General features: G+C 50.0%; 1 protein-coding gene and 1 pseudogene across 2 annotated transcripts in view; both read right to left on the bottom strand.

The window, feature by feature from the left end:
* Positions 1 to 262: 262 nt before the first annotated feature.
* The window catches only part of FBH1 (F-box DNA helicase 1), a 38,089-nt gene continuing 14,148 nt past the window's right edge, over positions 263 to 24,203 (bottom strand). The window contains exons 6-21 of one of the 2 annotated variants that reach the window (XM_006906947.3): positions 23,384 to 23,574; positions 21,197 to 21,289; positions 20,731 to 20,825; positions 18,818 to 18,986; positions 17,859 to 18,081; positions 17,118 to 17,205; positions 16,948 to 17,034; positions 16,135 to 16,271; positions 12,959 to 13,058; positions 12,753 to 12,874; positions 10,340 to 10,415; positions 9,558 to 9,755; positions 8,894 to 9,019; positions 7,113 to 7,219; positions 1,222 to 1,353; positions 263 to 763 (exon numbers count right to left, since the gene is read on the bottom strand). In XM_006906947.3, the coding sequence (XP_006907009.1) occupies positions 593 to 763; positions 1,222 to 1,353; positions 7,113 to 7,219; positions 8,894 to 9,019; positions 9,558 to 9,755; positions 10,340 to 10,415; positions 12,753 to 12,874; positions 12,959 to 13,058; positions 16,135 to 16,271; positions 16,948 to 17,034; positions 17,118 to 17,205; positions 17,859 to 18,081; positions 18,818 to 18,986; positions 20,731 to 20,825; positions 21,197 to 21,289; positions 23,384 to 23,574 (2,115 nt within the window). In that variant the 3' untranslated portion in view covers positions 263 to 592. Of the gene's footprint in view, positions 764 to 1,221; positions 1,354 to 2,595; positions 2,727 to 2,838; positions 2,966 to 7,112; positions 7,220 to 8,893; positions 9,020 to 9,557; positions 9,756 to 10,339; positions 10,416 to 12,752; positions 12,875 to 12,958; positions 13,059 to 16,134; positions 16,272 to 16,947; positions 17,035 to 17,117; positions 17,206 to 17,858; positions 18,082 to 18,817; positions 18,987 to 20,730; positions 20,826 to 21,196; positions 21,290 to 23,383; positions 23,575 to 24,203 lie in introns of those variants that run through there. The other variant, XR_001516434.2, reaches the window with a different exon arrangement.
* LOC112475727 lies at positions 8,595 to 8,713 on the bottom strand (annotated as a pseudogene).

The following is a 24,203-nucleotide window of genomic DNA, read 5'->3' as shown; positions in this document are numbered from 1 at the left end:
TTGTGCTTGTCTTATGAATGATGTTGTCTCCCTGTCTCAACTGTGAACCTCGTGATGACGAAGGCACACACTACGTCATACAAGTGTGGTCCCCTCGGCATGAAAATCTCATTTTGAAGCAGCAGTGACAGATCACCCTGGACATTAAGCCTCATGCTCTGCCGGATGTATCACGTGAATAGTGACAGAGCCTTTAAAAAGAGTAAGCGGAAAAAAGGGAAGGCCGCAGAAAGTTCAAAAACAACAGGGCTGGAGGCGGGTGTCACACAGTGGTACGTCAGTTCTACAATGCCTGTTTAATCGGAACCTTGTAATAAAAGTTTACATACATAAAATGTTTGGCTTTTTTATCAAAAGAACATCCCTGGTGTTCCCGGCCCGCCGCGCGCGGAGGGGGGGCGGTGGGAACCGGCTGCTGTGGGAATGCAGAAGTGCAGGGCGCCGTCATCTTCCCCCGCGGTGCCGGGTGCCGGGTGCCGGGTGCCGAGTGCATCCCGCGTCTCGGTGCGTGAGCCCTCCCCCGCGCCGACTTCCTTCAAGTAACTGGACGCACGCGCGGCCGCGTGCGCCTGGCAGGACGCTGCCCGGGCGCTCAGAAGACGAGGAAGAGCAGGGCCTCGTGCCGCGGCAGCACGACGTGCTCCACGGTGCGCTCCATGGAGCGCACCTGCTCCGGGGAGGCGGTCAGGAAGGCCAGCGGCCCCACGCGCTGCTCCGCGCAGGAGTGGCACAGGTAGCCTCCCTTGTTTTCCTTCCTGTTGCTCTGCAGGGAGGACAAGACAGAGGTGAGGGGGCCAGTCGGGGACGAGGGTTTCCGCCCACGAGTGCCCGCAGAGCCGTCCAGCTGCGATGCTGACGGTTCCTGACCTGTGCGACCTCTGAGGTCGCACTTCCCAGGCACGGGCGCCAAGGGCGACGCTAGGCTGGCAAACTCCGCGGAGCCGGAGCAGAGATCCGGGTTTACTAAGGCGGGGCACGCGGAGCCGCGGCCACCTCGCCCAGGCCCCCGCCTGCATTCTCCCTGGCACGTCAGCCACAACCCGCCCGCCCGGTCTACGCACGCGGGGCCCACACCGTCGCCTCTGACACAGAGGAGGACCTGGCGTCTCCCGGGCCTTAGACGCAGACAGCCCCCGATGGGGTCATGCACGTTTCTCCCGCATCTCCCGCGCCCACGGCCCGCCGTGTGACACAGACGAGGCCGGCGCCCGGCCCACGTACGTAGGTGATGGGGAGCTTCCTCAGGGTGAGCGCGGTGTCCGCCGGGATGGCGTTGCTGCACTGCCCCACGCAGCAGCGGGCCACGCCGGTTTTCAAAACGTTACTCGTCAGCTCTGCTTGCAAGAAGTACTCCTAGAAGGGAAGAGCGAGAAAGAGTGACACAGGGCCTCTGCCACGCTCCTCCGGACACTCTCGCAGGCCCCGGGGCTCGCTGCCAGGCCCGCGGCTGCCTGACGCGTCTCTCCCGGGCTGTAAGTCCCGTGAGACCCCCAAGCACACTACTGTCCCTCCCAGCACTAACCCCAGCGCCTGGCATGCAGCAGGGGCTCTATACACCTAATATTTGTCAACTGAATGGACCATAAATGAACCGCTTATGCCGCCCACAGTCCTTGGTGACGTCTTGGGCATCTGACATTTTCACAGGTGTGAAGACCGGTGACAACAGGGAAACAGCATCACTCCGGGAGCTGTGAAGGGGCTCACACCAAACTGTGCACTGTCCTGGCAGACGACCGCGGCCAGCTGTCGCGAACACTGTCACAAGGGGGAAGAGCTTCGCGGGAAGCCCTGGCCTTCTGAGACCCAAAGGCGCATGTCACCACCCGCACCGCTGTCCTTAAATCACGCCAGCAGGTCCTTTGCTTGCAAGGCACCGTACATATAATCTTCACCAACAACTTCCTGGGGGTGATACTGTCATCGTCCCCATTGCACACACGAGGGCATGAGAGCGGAGAAATTACTTGTGCAAAAGATCGCAGAGCTAGGCCGCAGCAGCTGGGGGCTCACACCCCCTCCCCCAGTGTGCTCCAGTCCAGAGCCTGTGCTCTTCATCACCAAGCAACAGAGTCCTCCTCCGTCGCTCCTGTAATTTCTAGGTACAAACCGAAATGACACGGAAGCACGTGACTCGGCAGCACCTCCGTCACGTAGGAAGTGCTCCACAATTACTGCTGACGCAATGAGCGCGCGCACGCCACGACCACGCAGCTCCTCCCGGAACGCCAGTTCTCCCCTCGATACCCCCCTCGGGGGTGCAGTGTCTCAGAGACGAGACTGCCTTCGGGCGTCCCCTCCGCTCTCCCCGATCGACGGCGAAGCAGCCGTTTCACCAGTGCGTCGTGGCCCCTCTGTCCCCCTCCTCGGGTGCAGTTAGTACCACTGGCCTGTTTCGCCGGGCAGGAAACAGCAGTGCAGCGTGATCAGCACCTCACCAAGGTCACGAAGTGCCCAGGCGGAAGACCTGGGCTGTGACCGAAGCGGTCTGATCAGAGGCCGGGGGAAATCAGGCCCGCCTCCAAACGGGAGGGGACACTTGTCCCCACTCGACACACACGGAGCGCCACCCACGAGCTGGGCACCGTCCTGAGGGTGTACCTGCGAGATTCGGATCGAGAATCTGAGATTCTGGGAGGCTAAGCAGCTGCCTGTCAGCGTCGAGCAGAAGGCACGCCCCTTCATAATCAATAATGGAATGGCTCTCCCCTTCGCTAAGTCATGACCTGAAATAAATGAAGGCACCGGGAGGCTCACAGTGACGAGGGACCTTCTGGAGGGGTCAGAGCAGAGTGGGCTGCCTGCCCTGCGCTCGGTGACAGGGGGACAACGACTCACCTTCACTCTAGAACCTCGCCACGCACAGCTCTGCTGCTCACAACGCGCTTTCCTTCCTCTCCTGCCCCAGAACCTTCGAGATGCCCTAGAGCCTTCCTCTCTGAGCAGAAAGTGGACTTAGCCATGTCTGAAACAGGACATCCCCAAATTGATTCAGAGGCCGAATTAAATAATAAAAAAAAAAAGTACCGTCCTCTCACGTGAGGTCTTTCGGCCTCAGAAACACCCACTCGCACACATGGTCTGCACATCTGGGGCTTCCTCAGACCACCCCGTGGGCCAACAGGTGTATCCCAACAGGTGTATCTAGGGGGAAGTACTTCTCTAGATTCTGCATTCTTTTCTTTAAGGGAAAACTCATTTTCCCCATAAAATGTAGGCAGTCCCCAACTGATAAGCTTCCAGTGAGCTTTAAAAAGCCCGTTTGACCCTTCTACATAACCTGGTGGGCGCCACAGTATAGGATCTCTGGGAAGACTTTGGCAGCATCTAGAAAAACCACATATCCATTTATCCTTTACCCAGAAATTCAGATTCTAGAAATGTATCCACAAGATGCACTGGCAAGAAGAGAAAAGGACCTGCATGTAAGATTACGCACGTGGCATCGCTACCAAACGCGAACGGTGCAAAGAACCCAACGCCCATCAGAGAGAAACCGCGTACATCACGACGCGGTGACACAGAGAACGCGACCCAGCTGTCTAAGGAAATGAGGGAGAGCCGCGTGGACTGACGGGGGTGATTCCCTGCGTATCTCTCGGCGACAAGGTGAGGTATGAAACGTCATAGAGAGAATGCTGCCTTCTCTGGAAAAGGATAAAAAAGATATACCTATTTGAAAAAAAGAAATAGTGAAGGAGAAATCAAAAACTAATTTAAAAATAAGCTCTCAGTGACAGAGGGAGAGGAGGTCTGAAGGGGACAGGGATGGAATGAGACTTCTCTGAATACACCTGTTACAAAGTTTTGATTTGAAAACATAGATGTCTTAGGCGGCCAAAAAAGGTAATCAAATCGGAAAGAAACAAAGTGATTCCTATAAGAATTGCAAACAGACAAGTATATCTGTGATTAAATTGGTGATCAAACTGCAGAGGAAACCGGACCTATTTCAAGTGCCCGACGTCCTTACTGGGGTGTGGGGGCGCACGGCTGCCGGGAAACCTCGAATTCCATTCAGGGTTCTGACGCCAGCAATACTGGTGTCCGTTCACGACTTTTATACACGCAACTGATACTGTTAGGAACCCAGGTTTTCAGCGTAAGAGAAAAGATTCCAGTATAAGGGAAGTAAACACCTTGCTGTTATCTGGCTTGGACTGCAGGCCCGTTGTCACGAGGTATCAAGGTAAGCGGCTTCGGGCTCTGAAGACACAGATGCAGCCACGGGGAAGGCATGCACCAGCGCGCACGCTGCTGGTGGCGCGTGTCAGTGAGAAATCGAGAGGAAAGGTCAGAAAGTGCTCGTGGTAAAAGCTGGGACAGCACTGACCCCCAGGACGGGGTGCTGACCGTGGGGGCATATGGGATGGCTAGCAAACCCCAGGTCCTGCCTTCGGAGAACGTTCACGCGCCCTAACTGGAAACTACACATCTGTTTTACCTATTTTTCTTCTATTTAGCAATAAAAACTTTAAGTAGAAAGTTGCTGTTGAAATTACTGATATGAACTCTTGATTTCTCTTTTCAAAAATACGGATTACCTAGCTCTGTCCACTAAAAGGCGAACGATCTTAGCACTGCTGGAGGAGAGATGATGGATGCCACTGCCTCCTGGTGGGGGTCAATACAGAGCGAGCCCCTGCCCCACCCGCGGGTGCAGGACTCCTGCCAAGAGAGTCCGGCCTGGACCTAGAGAAGGAGAACCGGGTCGGGCAGCCACGGGCCAAGCTGCTCGACCACATGAGGGCGCAAACCCCGCCTGTGGAACACTATGTAGGAAAACCGACTCCGCTGAATGTGTGTGTGTCGGGGGGAGGTCTTGACTGCTCTATATTAAGAAACTTAAGAGACCCAACAACAAAATGTTTGACCCTGATTTGAACAAACCGAATGTAAAAAGGCATTTTGAGATAGTCATAAAAAGTATGATCACGGTTTGGGCAGTAGAGGCCACATGGAATTATTATGAATTTTATAAGATGATAATGGCACTATAGATTTGACAAAAAGGCCCTTTTTTTAATAGATGCGTATAGATATATATAGGGATGATCTGTATGTGGTAATTTAATGTTATTTTCTCGAGTTTTTTAAGTGTCTCAAAATTTTCCTAAGTTAAAAAAAAAAGCGCTAGTTAACCCATGCTGTGAAATGATATCACTGCTCTACGATACCTCCATTAAAAGTTAACCGACGTGACCACCTGGCTTTGTTACAGCTCTAACCACTACCTATGAGAAAAGCACACTGCAGGTGGTACTCGCGATCAGAGCTCATACGAAAACTTACGTGACACGTAGTGGTTATTTACACCTATAAATTATCATTCTACTCCATTCCCTGAGATTAAGAAAAGCCACGCTTATCTCTAAACTACGGGTCAGCAAACTACAACCAGGGGGCCAAATCCATTCCAGTGCCTGTTATAAATAAAGTTTTATTGGGACACGGCTGCGCTCATTTATTAATGGATTCTGGTGGCTGCCCTCATGCTACAACACCGGAGCTGAAGGGACGCTACAGAGACCCCATGGCCTGCAGAGCCTAGCAAATTTCCTGTCTGGCCCTTCAAAGAAAGGTCTCTGGAAGCGCCACTGGTGACTCAGGTACCTTGAGGATGCGAGCAAGGGAGCGGGCTTCGGTTCCGAGCTCTGCCGCGTGAGCGCCACACAAGGTGAAGTGGCACACACGGTGAGGCCCAGGCGAAGCACAGTGGCTCGGGGAGCGCGCGACTGAGTTCTAATTCCAGAAACGCTCTCACGACCACACAGGAATGAGGTGGGCCTTAGGAGCAAAGTCGGTGAGACTGCGAGGCGAGGTCTGACGCGGGAAGAAGCCGCTGCTGTTCTGCCTGTTCACAGAGAGCATCCACCTGCAAAGTCTGCCCCTGCTAAGCTCTGATCTCCTCCTCCTCCAAACTGTAGGAAGCAGTCCTGTTCGTTTACTGTCTGCCTCTTCCCCTACGAATTTCCTTCGCCTGCCATTATAGCTCCAGGGCCCAGAAAAGTGCGTGGCACAGGTGAGGCGCTCAGTATTCAATAATGGGTGTCAGCGTTCGGTCTTACCACCGCTGAACAACTCTGAGACTGAAAATATCACTTGTTAAGAAATGACTACTGCCCCACACCTCCACCCCAACTCGAGGTTCACGGCCATTGGCAGCAATGCTTCGATCCTAGAGCTCCACGCACCCTCACCTCCTCGGAAGAACATGTGATACGGCACTCAGACTAAATCCTCCCGCTACACAAAGTTGTATATGTTTTGGAAATAACTAAGGAAGAAAGAGTATTTCTAGTCATTTTACACTTAAGTTTTAGGTTTCAGGCTTAAGCATCTCCGGTTCAGGGGAAGATGGACTAAGTAGTAACTGTTCACTCAAATTTCTGTTCTAGCTTCCAAGAGGGTGGAAAAGACCAAGTGGTTTATACTCCAGCCGTGAGAGGCAGGAAAGAGGGAGAAACGGGAGTGGGGGCGAGGCTGGTGTTCAGGATGGTGTGGGTGCTGACACTTTTCTGCCTCTCTGCCGGTGACGAGAGGCCAGGCGCCCCCGGATGGACTAAGTAGTAACTGTTCACTCAAATTTCTGTTCTAGCTTCCAAGAGGGTGGAAAAGACCAAGTGGTTTATACTCCAGCCGTGAGAGGCAGGAAAGAGGGAGAAACGGGAGTGGGGGCGAGGCTGGTGTTCAGGATGGTGTGGGTGCTGACACTTTTCTGCCTCTCTGCCGGTGACGAGAGGCCAGGCGCCTGAATACGCATTCTCCCCCGGCAAGGACACGTTCTTTCCAGACACGTCTACTGGTGGAACAGCAGGTGCCAGTTCAAAGGGTCTAGGGATCGAGAGGGAGACAGCTCGGAGGCGGAAAATGTCCTTGCTGCTTTTTCCCTAAGGGTGTTGAGCACCAACCGAGCAAGGGAGAAATTAAGAAACACATGAGTACAGTTGATATTTTCAAAATAACTTTTAGAAGTGAATTAGGAAAGAATTGAGAAAAGAACCCACGTGGTCATCGCTTTGGTTAGGGCGCTTCCTGTTCTAGCAACGGGCCCTTCTCATGCAACCCAGGACAGTCCGAACGCTGTTGAATTAACTTGTGCTACCTCTTACCCCAGCCAAAGTCAAAATGTTCTCCAACGACTTGGTCATGATGAGACGCTTCTTAGCACGAGTTACTGCAACATACAGTAAATTCCATTCATCCTCAGAAAATGACTCTAAAAAAAGTAAAGGGGAAAAAATATCAATTCACAAGCCTGCTTACAAAAATGCATGTTCTCATCTAAATGTTTACTACCCCTCACCCACCCACTCAAGATCTGCTGGCTGTGTATACAAAATTTTCCCGCAAGTTCCAACCCCCAAAATGAATAAAACCCCAACAGACTCGTGGCACAAAATACTGAGTTCTGGTTAGTGCCACCACTGATAAGGCCTGGGGACCGGTTCACTGGTTATTTGCCACCTGCGACGTGCCCGGTGACTATTTCCGTTGGTTCTCCCAGGTTTCTCCACGGCGATCCCGTGGGACCGATGGGGAAACAGGCTCACGGGGGCCAAGTCACTTGGACAAGCAAGGCTGCAGCTAAGCAAGGGTCCAGGAGTCGAACCCACGTCTCCAAAACCCACGTTCCTCGCTTTTCCTGACGTTCTTTTACTCAGGCTGGTCTGGGGACGCCTCACGCTGTCCCATGACAACACGTTCCAGTCCTCACTGCCCACCTTATGCCTCCCTCGACTGCAGTCCCTGGCACAGTGGTGAGAACGCAAGGAAGACCTGTGACTGCGCTGAAGCCACCACACTGCGCACTCTACATGTGGGCTGTACAGCTGTGAATTGCATCTCAGGAAGCTGATAACCGCCCCCAAAATATATACGTAATCACGTGACGACCAGCGTGGGGAAGAAGGCAGCGGTGTAGCAGACAAACTTCTCCTCCCCAGCACGAAGCCGTTTGCATCTCTCTGTGGCCATTTCTGTTCCCCACTCCACTCCGATTTATGTTCGACACAATGTCTTTCTCTCTTTTACTGAATAGAGTCATCGGATCTATGGAATTTTTAGTATTTCTATTTCAGCCTGCCAATGTATGCGATGCCCCGAATTTTGGATCTACGGTTCACAGAGTTTTTATTTGTTTGTTTGTAGAAAAACTTCATTTTATTCTAAGATTTGAAACCGAAACAATAGCACTGAAGCTTAGTTTCATAACTACCTTGAGTATAAATTCGTACAAAAGCAAACAAATGATAATGAGTGCTTACTATTTCACCTTGTATGATTTTTCTGGCGTCTTTAATAAAAAGGAGAGTTAATTAAAGGAAAAAACCACGGTGGTGAGCACATAAACTGCATGTTTTCAAGCTTTCGCGAGTCTGCAGGTGAAAAACTGAGCGTGCAAAGCTGAAGGGCTGAAGCAGGCTACACGGGGCACTACTACCATGACGGCCCAGCACGCAGCCCCGAGACGTGGGCTCTGGAAGTTTAGTTTTCTTTTATCTTTTTTTTTTTAAGGCGAGGCAACCCTTGGTTGACCTCACAGATTGCCAGGACCTCATCAGCTTACAATCTCTTATTTTTTTTATTTTCTATGCCTATAGCACCTGGTCTTCCTAGGTGGTCTCCCATCCAAGTACTAACCAGGCCCGACCTTGCTTAGCTTCTGAGATCAGATGGGATCGGGCTTGTTCAGGGTGGCATGGCCGTAGACGGAAGTTTAGTTTTCTAAAAAAGTATAGTATGAGAATAAAAAATTAAGACTCGGAGGTACTTTTTGCCTTCTAGAAGAATCCTTCCGAAAAGCCACACCATCCAATGAAAAGCAAGGCCTCCAAAGGAAGCGTCCACAGCCCACTCTTAACGAAGCTCGTCGTACAGCCAGTCCCCTTACCGACTCTGAAGTGGGGCAGCTGGGCGAGGTTGTGCCTGGCACAAGGCACCTTCACGAAATCATCCAGAACGTGCACCGTATCAAACTCCAAGCCTTTGGCCTTGTGGACGGTGCCCAAAATGTACTCTGGAATAAAAACACAGCATAGCGTTAGGCGGGGGCTTGGCACAAAGAAAGAGACGAGAGAGAGGAAAAAACGTTCTCTTCCTACTATACTCTTAAAACTCTAACTTTGTTCTCCTGCCTGTGTGCGGCTTTGTGGGAAAAGAGAGGAACAAGAAAATATAGACAGAAGAAAAACAAGTCAAAAGAGGAAAAGAAGAAAATCGGTTGCAGGTGAGTTCGCGCAGCTCAGAGTCACATTCCAGAGCTCACGGTGACCTGCCTGTGACCTGTGCTTCATATATGAAGGAACGGAAGCGCAGAGGAGGGGTGACTAGCTTGTGCAAAGTCGCCCGGCAGCACAGCTGAGACCAGGAAGTCCCACCGTGCCGGCCTGGAGGCTGAACAGACGGGAGGATGCGGCCCTGCCCCCTTCTCTCAGGCAAGGCCAGGAACCAGCAAAGCCACCCGTGGTCACGCGAGATAATCGCACAGGCAAGACGTGGCAGAAGCCCGTGTAACCCTCCTCCTGGTGGCAGTAAAGGATGGAATGTGCCCTTACCTGCGAAGTCCAAGTCTTCTATGTGGCATTTTTCTATCCTTTCCACCAGCTCCGGAATCCTGATGTTATACTTTTCAACAACAGCAATCTTGGCTTCGAGTTCCTTATCCTCGGCTGCGGTCACATATCTCTTAAAGCCACTAAAGCCTTCTTTGTGCACCCATCTTCTAATAAACCTGTCTTTAATCACGAGGTTTCCTAAGGAGGACACACACAGGTTACCGTGGGCCAGGTGGCACTGGCAATGGTGGCAGCGGCTCCACGTCCCTAACCAACTGCACAACAGGTGGGAGATGCAGGGTCTAGTCCCGACTGCCTCACTAGGCTGCTGTGTGACCCTGGGCAAGTCGGTGAGATGACCTGTGCTTTAGCCTCTCCGTCTCCGAAGTGACGATCAAAAGCCCTACGCTTGAGATCCTTCCCAACATCACAGGGATTTGAAATAGCACAGTAATGAAAAGGAAGGTGCTATAGAAATACTAGCAGTGACCATTTGGGGCCCATGGAGGAGTTTTAATGCGTCAAGTTGCCCAGGCAGACGGGGAGATGGGGAGGGAAGACAGCCCAAAAGAAATTTAGACTCCTGAAAGAAGGATCTGGGAAGAGCTATCAGTTCCTCTGAAACAGGAGGCCCTGAGCATCCCAGTCTTGAAAGAAAAGGAGACACCAGCTCCACCCACGTCCAGAGGGAAGGTAAGATCTCTGAGAACAAGCCCGTCCTATCCCATCCCTCGTCACCACCGGGCTTCCGTCCACTGCACGGTGGCCAGCAGGGTACTCACGTTTCTTCCGTTCTTCCTCTGGCTGCAGAAGGATCCAAATATCAATGATTCTGTCCAATCCAAATGATTTAGTCCCCTGAAAAAAAATTTTTTGGTGGGATTTTTGTTCTGTTTTTTGTTTGTTTGTTTCTGTTGTTTTAACAAAGCAAAGTAAACCGAATGTAGAGATGGGATTCTGACATGAGACAGTTTCTTGGAAACGGATCTCAAATTGCACCCACAGCATAAAGACGGTGAGCAGGAAGCTCATCGAGCACAAAGCACGAGGCTATAACACAGCCCGGAAAGGCAGGATCATCAAATGCTGCATTTTAGCTGCTACCTCAAACACACCCTCTGTTTTTTAAAAAGGCAAGAACTACCTGCACTTTGCTTTCCTGTCACAAAGGAGCAATTTAAATCATCTACCTTCCAAAAATATAAAAGGTTGCAATGAAGAATAAAGTGACACCTGAACACAAAGTGTGGAGTGAGGAATCTTGCCATCGTTTCTTTTGAGGGGAGAACTAGAGAATGCCTACAGGCCCAGCTTATTGCATGTTTTAAACAGCGGTCCCCAACCTTTTCCCACCAGGGCCTGGTGCTCCCATGAGCATCTAGTGCTTGATGATCTGGCGCTGGGGAGCGGCTGCAGATGCAGACGGAGCTTCGCTCGCTCCTCTGCCGCTCACCTCCCGCTATGCGGCCTGGTTCCTCACAGGCCACTGACCGGTACTGGTCTGCAGGCCAGGGGCTAGGGACTCCTGTCTTAGAAGGTTACCTCCTAGAGGAAAGGGCCTGACTAGGTCACAGTTCAGCCCAGTTCCACTAGGAGCAAGGGGCCCCACACTCGCTCAGTAGCAGGCCCCGGCACAGAGGCGGCACGGGACGAGGGCTCCACACTCCGAGGATGTACTGTCATTTTGGGAAGGGACACAAAACACATCGACATAAAACAAGGAGCAGATTAAGAGAATATACTCTGCGACTGGAAACCAGATGCAGTCGCGGGTAATGATGCCACGGGGGAGGAGAAGACACAGAGGGGAAGAGAGCAACTTACGGACGATACTGCGAAAGCACTTTTTCCTTACAATAACGAGAATGGCTAAGTTATGCTACATCCACTGGAGGGAATGTTATAAAGTCATTAAAGTCGCAACATGAAAGATATGCTTACGTGTTGAGTATACCTTTTCACGTACACCATAACTGCAATTACGTGGAAGTATACATCTACAAGGACACGGACGTGAACATACGGAAGACTGTGATGAAGGCTGAATTCTTTTCCTATAACTTGGTTATATAATCTTTTAAAAATCTATTTACTTTTGATTACAGTTGACATTTAATATTATTTTATATGAGTTTCAGGTATATAGCATAGTGTTTAGACATTTATATAATTTGACATGATCCTCATTAAAGTCGCAACATGAAAGATATGCTTACGTGTTGAGTATACCTTTTCACGTACACCATAACTGCAATTACGTGGAAGTATACATCTACAAGGACACGGACGTGAACATACGGAAGACTGTGATGAAGGCTGAATTCTTTTCCTATAACTCGGTTATATAATCTTTTAAAAATTTATTTATTTTTGATTACAGTTGACATTTAATGTTACTTTATATGAGTTTCAGGTAAATAGCATAGTGTTTAGACATTTATATAATTTGACGTGATCGCGTCTGATTAGTCTCGTACTCACCTGGCACTATATAGTTATTACAGGTTACACAATCTTTATAAATAAAAAAGAAAAGTCAGAACATCACTTAATCATGATTCACTCAATATACATACCGAGTGCCTACACATAGTAGGCCCTCAAAAACATTTTTTCATAAATAAACGAGTGCATGTCTTCTAGTCATATAACTGCTCCAAAGGGTTAAAAATGCCATACACATGCCACAAGTCCCCGTGAGACAGGTAAAGGAAAGGCAAAGTTTTCATCTTAGAGATGGAGAGAACGAGGCACACGGTGGTTGTGACTTGCTGCGAGCCACACAGTTAGTGACAGAGCCAGAGCCAGAACCCAGGTGTTCACACTGTGACCACGGGCGTGGTCCCGCTGTGCTGTCACCTCTCTTGTGCTTGCACGCATGAACGACACATACCGGAGCTCGTCGAGAGCCAGCGGCCTCATTTGCACAGTCAAAGGGGAGAAGGGCGCTTACTTTTTTTTAAGAGTAGAAGAAAAGGTCCTCGGTCTGCATTGGGGCTGACTCCACAGAAACGTCTGGCTGGCTTAATCAGAACGGCCAGGGAGAAAAAGGCCAGTCGGGGCACAGATGGTGAAAACTGTCAAAAACCCAAGTGCTTGCTGGCATGATATAACCCTAACTAAACCGAACGCTCTAACCGGCTAAGCCTGTCTGCGACATCTCAGCACGCGAAGTCAACAGAAATTTACTCTTACCCCAATCAAATGTATCCTCGCAGGCACCTCTCCATCGGTCACCCGTACGGCCTCGTCGAACACATTGGCATTGGTCCGGGACAAGAGGGCCACCTGCCCCTTTGTGTCACCTCGAATGCCACCTTTTGGGAGAGAGCACAAAGTCTACGGCAAATCCAAATAAAGAGGAAAACTAATTTTTGTAACGGAGTAACTGAAAGCCTTACTCTGATGGTTTCCTCCAACCAAAGTCTTCTTCCTTACTCTCTTGCAGACGTCCAAGATAGTAGCTCCCACGTACGCGATTTCCACACCGAATCTAAAACTCTGTTGGAAAACAGTAAGATGAGAGGAATTAATGATGCTCCCTGAGCATGTGAGCCCCTCCACCAGTGCTGCATCCTGGCCTTGCCAGGCCCAAGTGACGGTCCCCAACTTGCCGTCCCTGGAAAAGGCACCCGAAAATCGCCTTGTAAACCCCCCTGGACTGCATGGGAGCCTGCCACCGAAGGCCGCCGACTTTACATCTAAGTTTTCAGAATAGCATTTTCTACCTTGAAGCCTTAGAGTTACCCATTTTTCTTTACCCCTTGCCCCGAAATCCAAATGTTGACAACTCACCCACCATGATTTCTATACTATTTTTCTTACCACTGCTGCCAAGTCGGCTCTGAAACGCAAGCGTCATGCCTCACCCACCTGGTCCGTCCCCACCCGCCCCGTCCCCCTGCATCTCCTCGTACTGCCAAACGCCCCCCTACGGCTGTCCGATGAGCCACACGCTCTCCTCCGACCATGCCCTGACTACAAAAAGGAAGAGCAACACACGAAGAAAAAGTGATGCGTCCATTTTCAAGATTCCTCACAGCCGTGACAGCCTATTTCCCTTTCTTCTCAAAACCAACAGCAAACTTTCCTCTAAGCGAACCTACGCTGCTTTCCACATCGAACCTAACGAGGACGAGGGAGGGCAGGGAGCGTTGCTCCGCTTGCCCCTTAGACTCCTCCAGCGTGAGTTTGAAACCACTGGCCCCCGTAACCGGCCACAAGAACAAGCGTTTCCAGCACGTTTCCCGCACGCTCCCTGCCTTGGCATGGGGCCAAACGGTCCCCTCCCCTTCTACTCTTAAAAAGAAGTAAGATGCTCAGCTCGACACCCTACTTCCTTGCCCACTGCAGCTGGAAAGGCATCATTCTCCCCCAAACTCATGGTATGTGCTGGCTTTTCCATGCCTTTCTATCTAAAGGTAAGAAAGTATTACATGCTTTGGTGAACACCATAATGCAGCCTAAGAAAAACAAGACTTTCGACGAGACTTTTAGTACTCTGTCGCTATAGAATTATTCTGGGTGAACCACAACCCAAATTATAAAATGAATATCTGTGATATAAATAAATGACTGAATAAATAAGTTCTTCTCTTGCAGAAGAACTCCAAATAATTTATATGGGCGCTCTAACACCTAGCCCTTGAGCGAGGGCCGAGCATAGACTTCCTTCCACCGTATACCGTGTAAAATGGGGGGTAACGTCACAGTGGAGGAACTCGGCAAGCACTACCCCAGCTAGATGATCAAGGTCAGCGTCAATGGCCATAGATCAGGTGCCCTCCATGCTGTGATGAAAACAACAAGTTTTCTTCTGAGATCTCCCTCCCCCAAACCCACGAGATTAGTCTGATCGTGAGAAAAACATCAAACGAATTCCAGTACAGGGGCGCTCTACAAAACGCCTCACCAGCACCCTTCTAAACTGTCGAGGTCATCAGAAACAAGGCACGTCTGAGAAACTGTCGCATCCGATGGGGACCTAACAAGGTGTGACAACTACATATATGGTAATCCTAATAAGATGCTGCCACGGAAAAAGACATTAGGTAAAAACCAAGGAAACTTGAATGAACTATGGGCTTTATAATAATGTGTCATACACGGTTCATTAAAAGTGGCAAACACTTTGCATTAATATTAATAATAAGGGAGACGAAAGGCACAGTTTGTGTGAACTTTCTGTACTATTTTCTCGATTTTTCTGTAAATCTGAAACTAAAAAAATTACTTGAGCAGACGAAACTCCAGATCACTACAGCACACAACAGGACCTCAGGGGAATAAAGCCACAGAGTAGTCTACAGGACTTTCTAGAACACAGCGGAGGAGTTCAGATTACACCTAACAGCTGGCACATCTCACGTCCTCTGCCTGGAAGTGACTTTCTTCAAAGTGCTTCTCGCACCTCTTGATCTCGTGACTCTTCACACTTTTAAAAACTGCTGAGGTCCCGAAGTTACAGCCATCTCTATTTCCCACATTAGAAACTTTAATTCATTTAAAAATAACAGTAAGTTCATTACATAATGACATTAACGACATATTTTTAAAACTGTATTTTCTAAAACAAATTTAGCAAGAGAGTGGCACTGTTTTACATGTTTGCAAATCTCTTTAAAATGCCCAGACTGATTAAGGACAGCTGAATTTTCAGTGCTGTCTGCATTCAATCTGCGGCAATGTGTTGTTTCGGCCGAAGTGTATAAAGAAAACTCAGGCTTACTTATGTGTGCTGAAAAGGGGAGGAGGGTTCCAATGGCCCTTTTGGACGATCGAGGACACCGTGAGCGTCTTTGTGACACTCCCAGTGGCAGACGAAAGCTTCCCAAAATTTTGACTTCACTTGAAGAATTTTATCTCTGGCAACGAACACTGGTCAGTTGCTTTCCTTAAAGTTACATGTCGTGTCATTTGTTTTTGGAAATATGCCTGAAACCCAAGTCTGAATAACCGGAGTTGGTCTACCAACCGTGCTTTCAAGGACAAATGACCCCGCACAAAACGGTGACAGTGTAGCTCACAGCTCAGTTACAAAAGCTCTCTTCATCAGACAGCCGACGTGCTTCGCCATGCAGAGTAGCTCACTGCTACTTCCCGTTTCATCGCCCGGAGTGTTAAAGAGACGAACTCCAGGGACAGCAGTTAACAACTGATCATTTCTGCTGTCAAGTACATTCCTGAGTGAACTGTTCTGTCTTCTTCCCGTGTCTTTGTCTTTAACCTCCGTGAGTGCTACAATAAGGAACTCGACGACCAGCCGTCCTGTCTGGTGCTGGCGCCTTGCTTCGTGGGCGGGACAATAAGGAACTCGACGACCAGCCGTCCTGTCTGGCGCTGGCGCCTTGCCACCAGCAGCTGTACCCACCACCGCCCTGCAGCAGCAATGCAGAAGGGCGTCCTGACTTGGTGGATCCCCTCAGAATCGCCACTTACAAGTGAGGGTTGGCTACCTACTGCGAGCCTGACACAGAACCATGCACAGGGCCTGGCACAGTCATCACTGAGAATCGAGGGTAGGGAACCACGGGGCTTGCTCAGTGCCTCTGGGGACTCGGATGCAAAGAGCTCTTACCTGCGTGAGATAGAAGACGTGGGTGTGTGGGACTGTAAACAGCGCGTTGACTGCACCACGGAAGGTGTAGATCTGCTGGTGTGGGTCCCCCACGAAGATCTTCCCACACGGCTGAGACAGAACTATGTTCATGATCGCTGCAACCAACAACGGGCCAAGTAAGCGAGCCGAAAGAATGCCAACCGCATCGCAAAGAAACCATGCTTCAGACAGAAAGGGATGAAGATGCGTTCACGAAATCAAGCCAGAGCACACTGGACAACAAGCTATCTTTTCCTGCAGGATAGGTACACTCAATCCAATAGTGGACAAAAAAAACAGTTTCTAATCCTGGGAATGTAGACTATTTTTAGTCCTGGGCAAATTATTGTATAAGAAACCACAAAGGCAAATTGTCTTTTCTAATATTATAACTCAAGGCTCCCAAATGTCCTACAAAGTCATGCCGTCTATTTTCTATTAACCACCTGAAAAATATACAACACAGACTGTTCAGTCTAAATTGAGTACCTTTCTCCACCCAGCAGGTCTAGATCCCTGTCATGTGATGACCTACGCTTAGTCAACATTTTAAAAATAACTGAAGCAGAACATTTATAGGAAAATTAATCTGCTTTGCATGGGGGAGGGGGAGTAGTTATCACTACTGAAATGCAAAGTCAAATAAGAAAGGATTTCGGAATGACCAAATGTCACCTGCTCCTCTCATTCGTGACAAAGAAGAATATAACGAAGCTTATAACACACATACGTCCTCGTACATAGCAGTGATACTGTTTCTATGTATTTGAGATGTCCTAGATAGCTTATCACCTGGGGTACAGTCCTGCGCCTCGTCCACAAAGATGGCGTCGAAAGAGGCGAGCAAAGGCTTGCTCAGCTGCCAGAGTTTCAAATAGCCTAAAAGGAGGGAGCAGCGAGAGTCAGAACTTGTGACTGAAGCAGTTACGTTAACAGACGTCGAGCTCGGGGAAGTTACGCACCGTCATGAGTCATCTGGTAGGCCTCTTCTTTGCATTCCCCCAGTTTCCGCATGTTGTCCCAGAGTCGGCTTGCTTCGAGGACGCTGTTCTAGAAAATAAGTAATCGGTAACTCGTAGTTCAAAACCCGGAAAGACAACACCCAGAAATCACACTTTCGTTTCCATGGACAAAGGAAGCCGAGGTGAGCCGAGGGCACCACCACGGCTCAGTGAACGACAGTCACTTCCTTAAGCTTCTCCTGCCTCCGCGACTGCCTTTAAATAACATCGAGTGTGAAGGTAAGTGACAGCTGGGGCCCTACTCAGCCGAGTGACAGAACACTGCCCAGAGAGCACAACGTCTGACGGACCAGAAAAGGCTGGATTACCTCTCTACATTTATGACTGACAGGTAAATTCATAAAGAGAAAGGCGAGCGATTGCAAAACCCTGGTCGAAGTTAGAAACGAGACCCCCGATCTTTAGACTCGCCCAGCGGCCCCAGCGACACGCTTTGCTAAGCCCTGGCTGGGTGCCTCATGTGCTCGCTGGGGGGCCGGTGTGGAGGCTGGGGGGCCGTCTGCGTGCCCTTCACAGAAAACACTTCCCTATCCGCAGCTATCACGACGGGCCTAGTCACCCCCATCGCCTTTGATTTCTGCCAGCACTTCTCAGAAATGGAAGACACATATAATATTTTACTATGTCCCTGCCTCTCCTTCACCCCCAGATCCCCAGCACTAAAGATATTTAGATACTCACCAGTTTTTCACTCTGTTCAACCATGACCCTCTGTCCTTGGCTGTTCTTACACCAAATAGGCACGTGATCAATAGTCAGCTCTTCGTCAGCCGAGGCGAAGAAGTTTTCTAAAGTCTTACACACTAGCTTGGCCCTTATGAATCCACCTTTCCCTTCGGCGAGGACAGAGTTTACCATGAAGGGTGTCAACTTGAAGAGATTCAATTTCTTCTTTGACTGGTACCTGTAGTGCATATCCCAAAGGAACAGTGTGTGGCTTTACTGGCAACGCCAATTAAGTGCTCCCCATTCCCAACCCCCTTCTCTCCAATGACACAAGGTCACTCTCTGTCATATACGGGTGAGGTTAAAAAAAAAAAGAAAAGAAAGCCGGAGAAGTTGAGCCAGGTCCGTGTGTGACTTGCAATGGCTCCACGAGGCTTCCAGGAGCTCACGTACACTAATCCAGGAGACAGAGAGGCTCGTGGCAGAGCTACCATTCCAGGTACGGACCAGACTCCAAGAGGCCCCGGGGCGGGGGGGACTTGAATGTCCTGGGAGCCTTCACGTCCAAGGGAACGCTGGTTCAGAGGCGCCAGGAGACCTGAGCCAGGTGCACCTCAGCTTAGTCTCCTGCCTCTCGCCCCCCTTCAAGGAAAGCCTAAACCTCATCGATCAGATTGCCCATGTCCTGAACTCCGAACGAGTCATCCTGATTTCCTTCCTGTGCCTGGTTCCAGAGAAACGAGAACACCCCCTCCAACGAGATACCGTTACTTATAAATGATGTAATGTTATGGGGTAAAAGTGCATGTCACTAAGTCTACCTTTATGTTTCCTGCCTGCAAATGGAGATAAAAGCATTACATTTCCTTAGTGTTGTTGTGGTGTAAGTTCACATGTGATCATGATGACCGCGACACACACACAAAAAAAACAGTAACCAGACATAACGACGACGGTGGCAACGCAATGCTCACTTCCGCCCGACGTGTCCATAGGCCATGGAATGAAAGGTTTTGCAGATGACATTGCTGGGGAAGACTAGCTCGGCCTGCTTTGCGATGCTCTTATTGAATGTCACATACAGAAACCTGCTCCCAGACCACTTCTCAGCGTACTTGACCAGGGTAGAGGTCTTCCCGGTGCCTGGGGAAGCCAAGAGGAAAGGAGGTGACCCTCTGACCAGGAAAAACTGTTCCAAAGGATGCTCTAATCGGGTCTTACCCACGCTTAGCTCGCCTCTTGCTTGAGACCAGACAGTGACAAGTTTTTTCGATACTGACAAAAACTAACAGTGGTGTAGTGAAAAGAGCAGCAGATTCCAGGCCAGATTAACCTGCGCTGGGATCGGGCTCTGCTGGGGTCGAGCCAAGTAGCAAAGGGCAAGCCACTTGACCTTGACAAATTCCAGTTTGTTCCTGGGCCATGAGTGGTTGTAACACTGACCTTGTAGAGTCTTGCAGGATCAAGACAATCGTCAAGGGACCCAGAAGAACTCATAAAGTGGTAGCTACTTCTGGCCTAGGAGCCATGGATGTTTGGCGGCAAGAGCTCCCAAATGAGATTCTCTCCCAACTCTCCTGTCTGCCCTACAGCTCCGCCACTCACTATGGCGCTCGGCTAGTCCACTGTCTGTCATTTAGCAAACACTTCCTGAGCACCTGCCACGCACTCGGCTGCATGCTATGCACTGGGAGTATGAGTATGTTAAAAGACACAAAGCTAGACTCCTACGTTAGAATCTAGTTGGAAATAAAATACCAACGCAGCTAAAACAATTAGAACACAATGAGTATAATGGTAACACAGGAGAGTGAAATAATATGGATCTGGAAACAAAAAAAATCTCACCTGTCAAAGAAGGAAAATCGTTCCCCTTGCCCACCCTTACGGAGCTGTTTTCAAGATCAGTGACACGGTGCGGAAGTTCTTATACAACGTGTATGTTGGCTGTTCTTACTACATCATCGGGCACCAAGTAGCTAACGTGGATGCTTGGTTACAGGTAAGAGTTCAGAGATCAAACAGGACTCAAATGACTAAAGAAGCCCCAAGAAGAAACAGAAATGATGGGCGTCAACAGAGCGGGGCAAAGAAAGAGACGGAGGGGGAGGAACGGCAGAAGGAGTGGGGAGGGAGAAAGGCATGTTTTTGGAGAGAAACGGATCCAGCTTTGCATTCTACCTCCATCTCTGATTTGCTTATTAAACCTGGGATGAGTCATTTAAATTTCGCTGAGCTTCAAATCTTTATCCATAAAACAGAGATAATCAACCGACCTTACAGAATCTTGTCAGGATTGGCACATGGCAGGATTTAAGAAATGGTTGTTGTTTTTAGTTTGGCTAATTAGGCAGAAAAGAAGTGGGAAGAAATTCCAGGCATAGAAAATGGTACGAGCAAAGGTTCAGAAAAAAATAATAAACAAGTGCCTTAGGAGATTGTGAGGATAACTAGCTGACTGAGGCAGGAGACTAGTAGCCAGTATACTGAGGAACAGAGGTTAGACCAAAATGGGTGAAGGGCCTCCCAGACCTCACCCGGCAGAAATATGAGCAGGAGACTAGCGTGACCTGCCAGGCCATAAGCCATCAATCAGGGCCTTAGCATGTGTGAAGGTAAATGAGGCTGGGTGGGTCCCGTGGTATCCACCCCACAAACTAATTCCTAAGAGCTACTGGTGTGTTCCACCAGGAACTCCAGCATGCATGCCCCCTGGAGTGGTAAGAAAATGCAAGTATTACTTGGCAACTGCTTCTCAGTCCATTGCACTGCAGTAGTTTGGTAACGGATCACGGTAAAAATACCTTAGCAGGTAGCAGGGGAAGGGGATGTAGTGACAAGGGGTATGAACCCGACTCTGTTCTGTTGCTGGCGAGGCCCCCCTTACCTGCAAATGCCATGATTTTTACCACCTGGAGAGGTTCCATCTTATGGCTCAGAATCAGCTGTTGTTCATGTGTAAGCTGGATGGTTGTTTTCTTGCTATAATCGTTACAGAAAAAAAAATTAAAAAAATACAAAAGAATTGAAAAGACCAGGTGACAGACCATCAAAAACCAAACAGACAAACCAGAGGAATGAAATTTAACCAAAAAGAGGGGCCTCCCTTTGGGGTAATAAAAATGTTCTGAAACTAAATTATAATAATGGTTGCACGCTCAGTAAATTTACTAAAAATCAATGAATTATACAATGAAAAAGGGTGAATTTTATGTAACACAAATTATACCTCACTGAAGTTGTTAAAACAAAACACGTCTCTTCCTTAAGTATGAGAAACAGTCAAGAATGGAAGACACACACACATGCACACGTGCACACACACACGTACGCACACTCATCCACACACGTACCCAGGCCAGACCGTCGGCTCCTCTCTGACCCCGGTGGCCTGAGTACATGAATTCTCCTGAAGATACAGGCAGTAGAAAATGTTGTAGTGAATCCTAACGAGGAAAAAGCAGATGGAGAGATTTTCGAATTAAGTCACAATCGGTACCTCATTTTTCCTTAGATGTATTTAGACTCCTTAGCATTTCTAAAAAGAAAACACCTACCACCATTTTATGAAAAACGGGAAGAAAAGAATTCCGAGCTGACCAAAGCCCTCTGAGAGAGATGCCTGTCTGCAGCGTGTGAAGAGCAAAAGGAGGGAGCCCAGGTCATGCTTTCTGGGGAACGGGGACCTAGCTGTCACCTCACGAGACGAATAATCACGAAAGCGAATGTAGATGCTGCTCCTCGTTCAGCATTAACTTGGGGTCATTTTATCTTTCTGAGCCTCCGCTGCTCTGCTTCCCGCCTCTTGTGAGGTGATACTGGTTTAGAAGCATGAAGAACATTCTGTCTTTTAAGGTCCCAAAGGAAGGGTGCTATGTGGGTAACAAGATACGATTACCAAGGACGTGAAAACGAAACAGCCTCCCAGTCACCGAGAGGGGCTGAAGACGACACAGCACATTCAACAGATGCCTGGACGTGGCCGAACAGCCCATCGCAAGCCACTCCAGGCTGCTCCGTGTGCGCACTGAAGCCAAACTCATCTCCCCCAACGCCAATCGCCCACTGTTTCGTGCCCTGGCCCATCCGCAGAGTGAGAAGAGGTGAGCTCCAAGCGTCGATCTTTCTGATGCAACAAATACCTTTAATAACATAACACTCCTATCTCCAGTCACACTGTCTCCCAGGTAAAGCAGGAAAAAATATACAAACACGAAAACGCGCAGCGTAGCACACCTCCCACTTCTCGTCTATGTCCGTGTCAACATGCAGACAACTTGCAGGCTCACACCTGCACGGAGGACTTCACTCGGCATCTGCGTATCTGTCTTTTCTGAATGTCATAAAGCTCCTTCCCCTGAGCCTCCCCGCCACGGAGTGGGATACCACGGACACAACGGATAGTGAATCGAAACGTATCTCGGAGACACAGCAAATACTTGCACGTTTCTGGAGAAGAAATGCTCACCAGAGATGACGGGCCACAGTTCACCTGCTGCCACCAGCCATGCTCCTCCTGGGGCTCACTCATCCCAGGGAAGGAAATGCTCCGGGGCCTGCCTCCCCAGGGCTGCCGCATCACCCGGCTGCCCATCCCCGGTCGGGGGCCGGGGCCTCCAGCCCGCTGCCCTTCACAGCCTGGATTTCATTCTGACTTCTTCCGTGGCCTACGGCACCTCCCTTCATCCGGTCACTGAGGCCCTCTCATCATCGGATGCTGGCCTCCCTCACCGTCACTACGTCCTTGCCACTAGACACCTTCCGTTCCCTGCACGTACGAAACTCATTCCCATCCTTGGGCCCTTAAATGAGGTACTCCTGCTAAAATGCTCTCCCCACAAACCTTAAAACAGCCAGCTCCCCAGCGTCAGCATCACCGCCTCGGCCCCACTTCAGATCATCAGGCATTAGATTCTTAGGGGAGCATGGGCCCTGGTGCCACCGAGGTTGGGGGCCGCGGGTTCGACGCACCTGCTCACATAGTACCCGCTGCCCTGCACTCGCGCACGCAGCCCACACGGACAGAAGTGTCGCCCGCCTCCTTCGCAGCGGCGCCGCGAGCGCCTGGAAACTGCCCTGACGCGTGACAGGTGCCCAGAACGTGCCGAATGCACACATCCTCCCCAAAGCGGCCTGTGCGTGTCTGCGGCCGAGCGAAAGCACGCGGTCACCGCGAACGAGCAACCCACGTGCTACAGCCCTTGTCACACTAAGATGACAGACGGACAAGAACCACGATTCTCACAGCTTAACCCAAAAAGGTGAGAGACAGAGGAACCAGACCTTAATGTTTTCCTGGAAAACGCAGCCACGTATGGATAAAGAAATCCTTCAGCGAGGGGACTTCCTCGGGCTCCCACGGCCTCGAGGGAAGGGCCTCGGTGGTTAACGTGACGGCTGCGGAGCGCGTTCTATTTGCAGAGTGGAGTTTCGCAGCTCGCCCGGTGTTGACGCAGGCGGGCGGCAGGGCTGGGCCCTGTCGCAGGCCTGGGACGCTCCACACCCGACCAGTGTCTCTGCTCTCCCTCCCGCCGCTTTACCGGTTGCTGATGTTGATGCCCTTCTCCCGCATGGCGTAGAGAAGCACGGCGATGCAGTACAGGGTCTCCGTGGCGTCCGGCACGGTCACAGTGGAGCTAGGTCTGCGGAGGCAGAAGAGTAGCTGCTGGATGTCACTCACGCTGCTGGACAGGAGGACAATGGCTGCTACCAAAGCCCACACGTTGACGCCCTGGAGGGAGAAAAGACCCCAAAACACAGGGCACAGTTAAGAAAAATCACATCAGACAATCCGTGAAGAAACTGTGGGTCAGGCGCCACCTGCAGGTGGTCTGAACTGAGTGAGAACTGTCCAAGTGACATTTGGGAAACGGGAACCTTTTCTTTTGCCCTGGATTCCTCCCTTCTAATCACTTCTGGACTTGCGTTCTTAGCTTTCCTTAATTCAGCAACGTTTATAAAAGCATTTAATACAGAGTGCTGCATGAAGATGGTCCTCTCACACCCCGCCCTCCTCTCCAGGCCAGGTGAGAGCGCCCGGGGCCGCAGATGCTCAGCGGTCACAATAGGATCCCTATTAAATGGGAGTCTGCCCACCAGGGAGGCACAAAAGACGGGACACAAAGAAGGTAGCAGCCTTCGGTGGCGGAGGGGAGGCTGGTCAAGAGTGGCGATTCTCTGGCATTAAGATGTGAATTTACTGCTCGCTTTATTATTATTTAATAATTACTACACGTTAAGTTAAATATGAAATAAGTTATCGAAAATTTATTATTACGAACACGGTAGGCGCCACTTAGCAACATGTAAGATGTTCACTGACATGGAAACAGTGACATACACACAGCCGTATCAGTCTTC

This window comes from Pteropus alecto, unplaced genomic scaffold (genome assembly GCF_000325575.1).
Source record: "Pteropus alecto unplaced genomic scaffold, ASM32557v1 scaffold11, whole genome shotgun sequence".
Lineage (NCBI taxonomy): Eukaryota > Metazoa > Chordata > Mammalia > Chiroptera > Pteropodidae > Pteropus > Pteropus alecto.
This window is presented reverse-complemented; position numbering and strand designations above follow the sequence as displayed.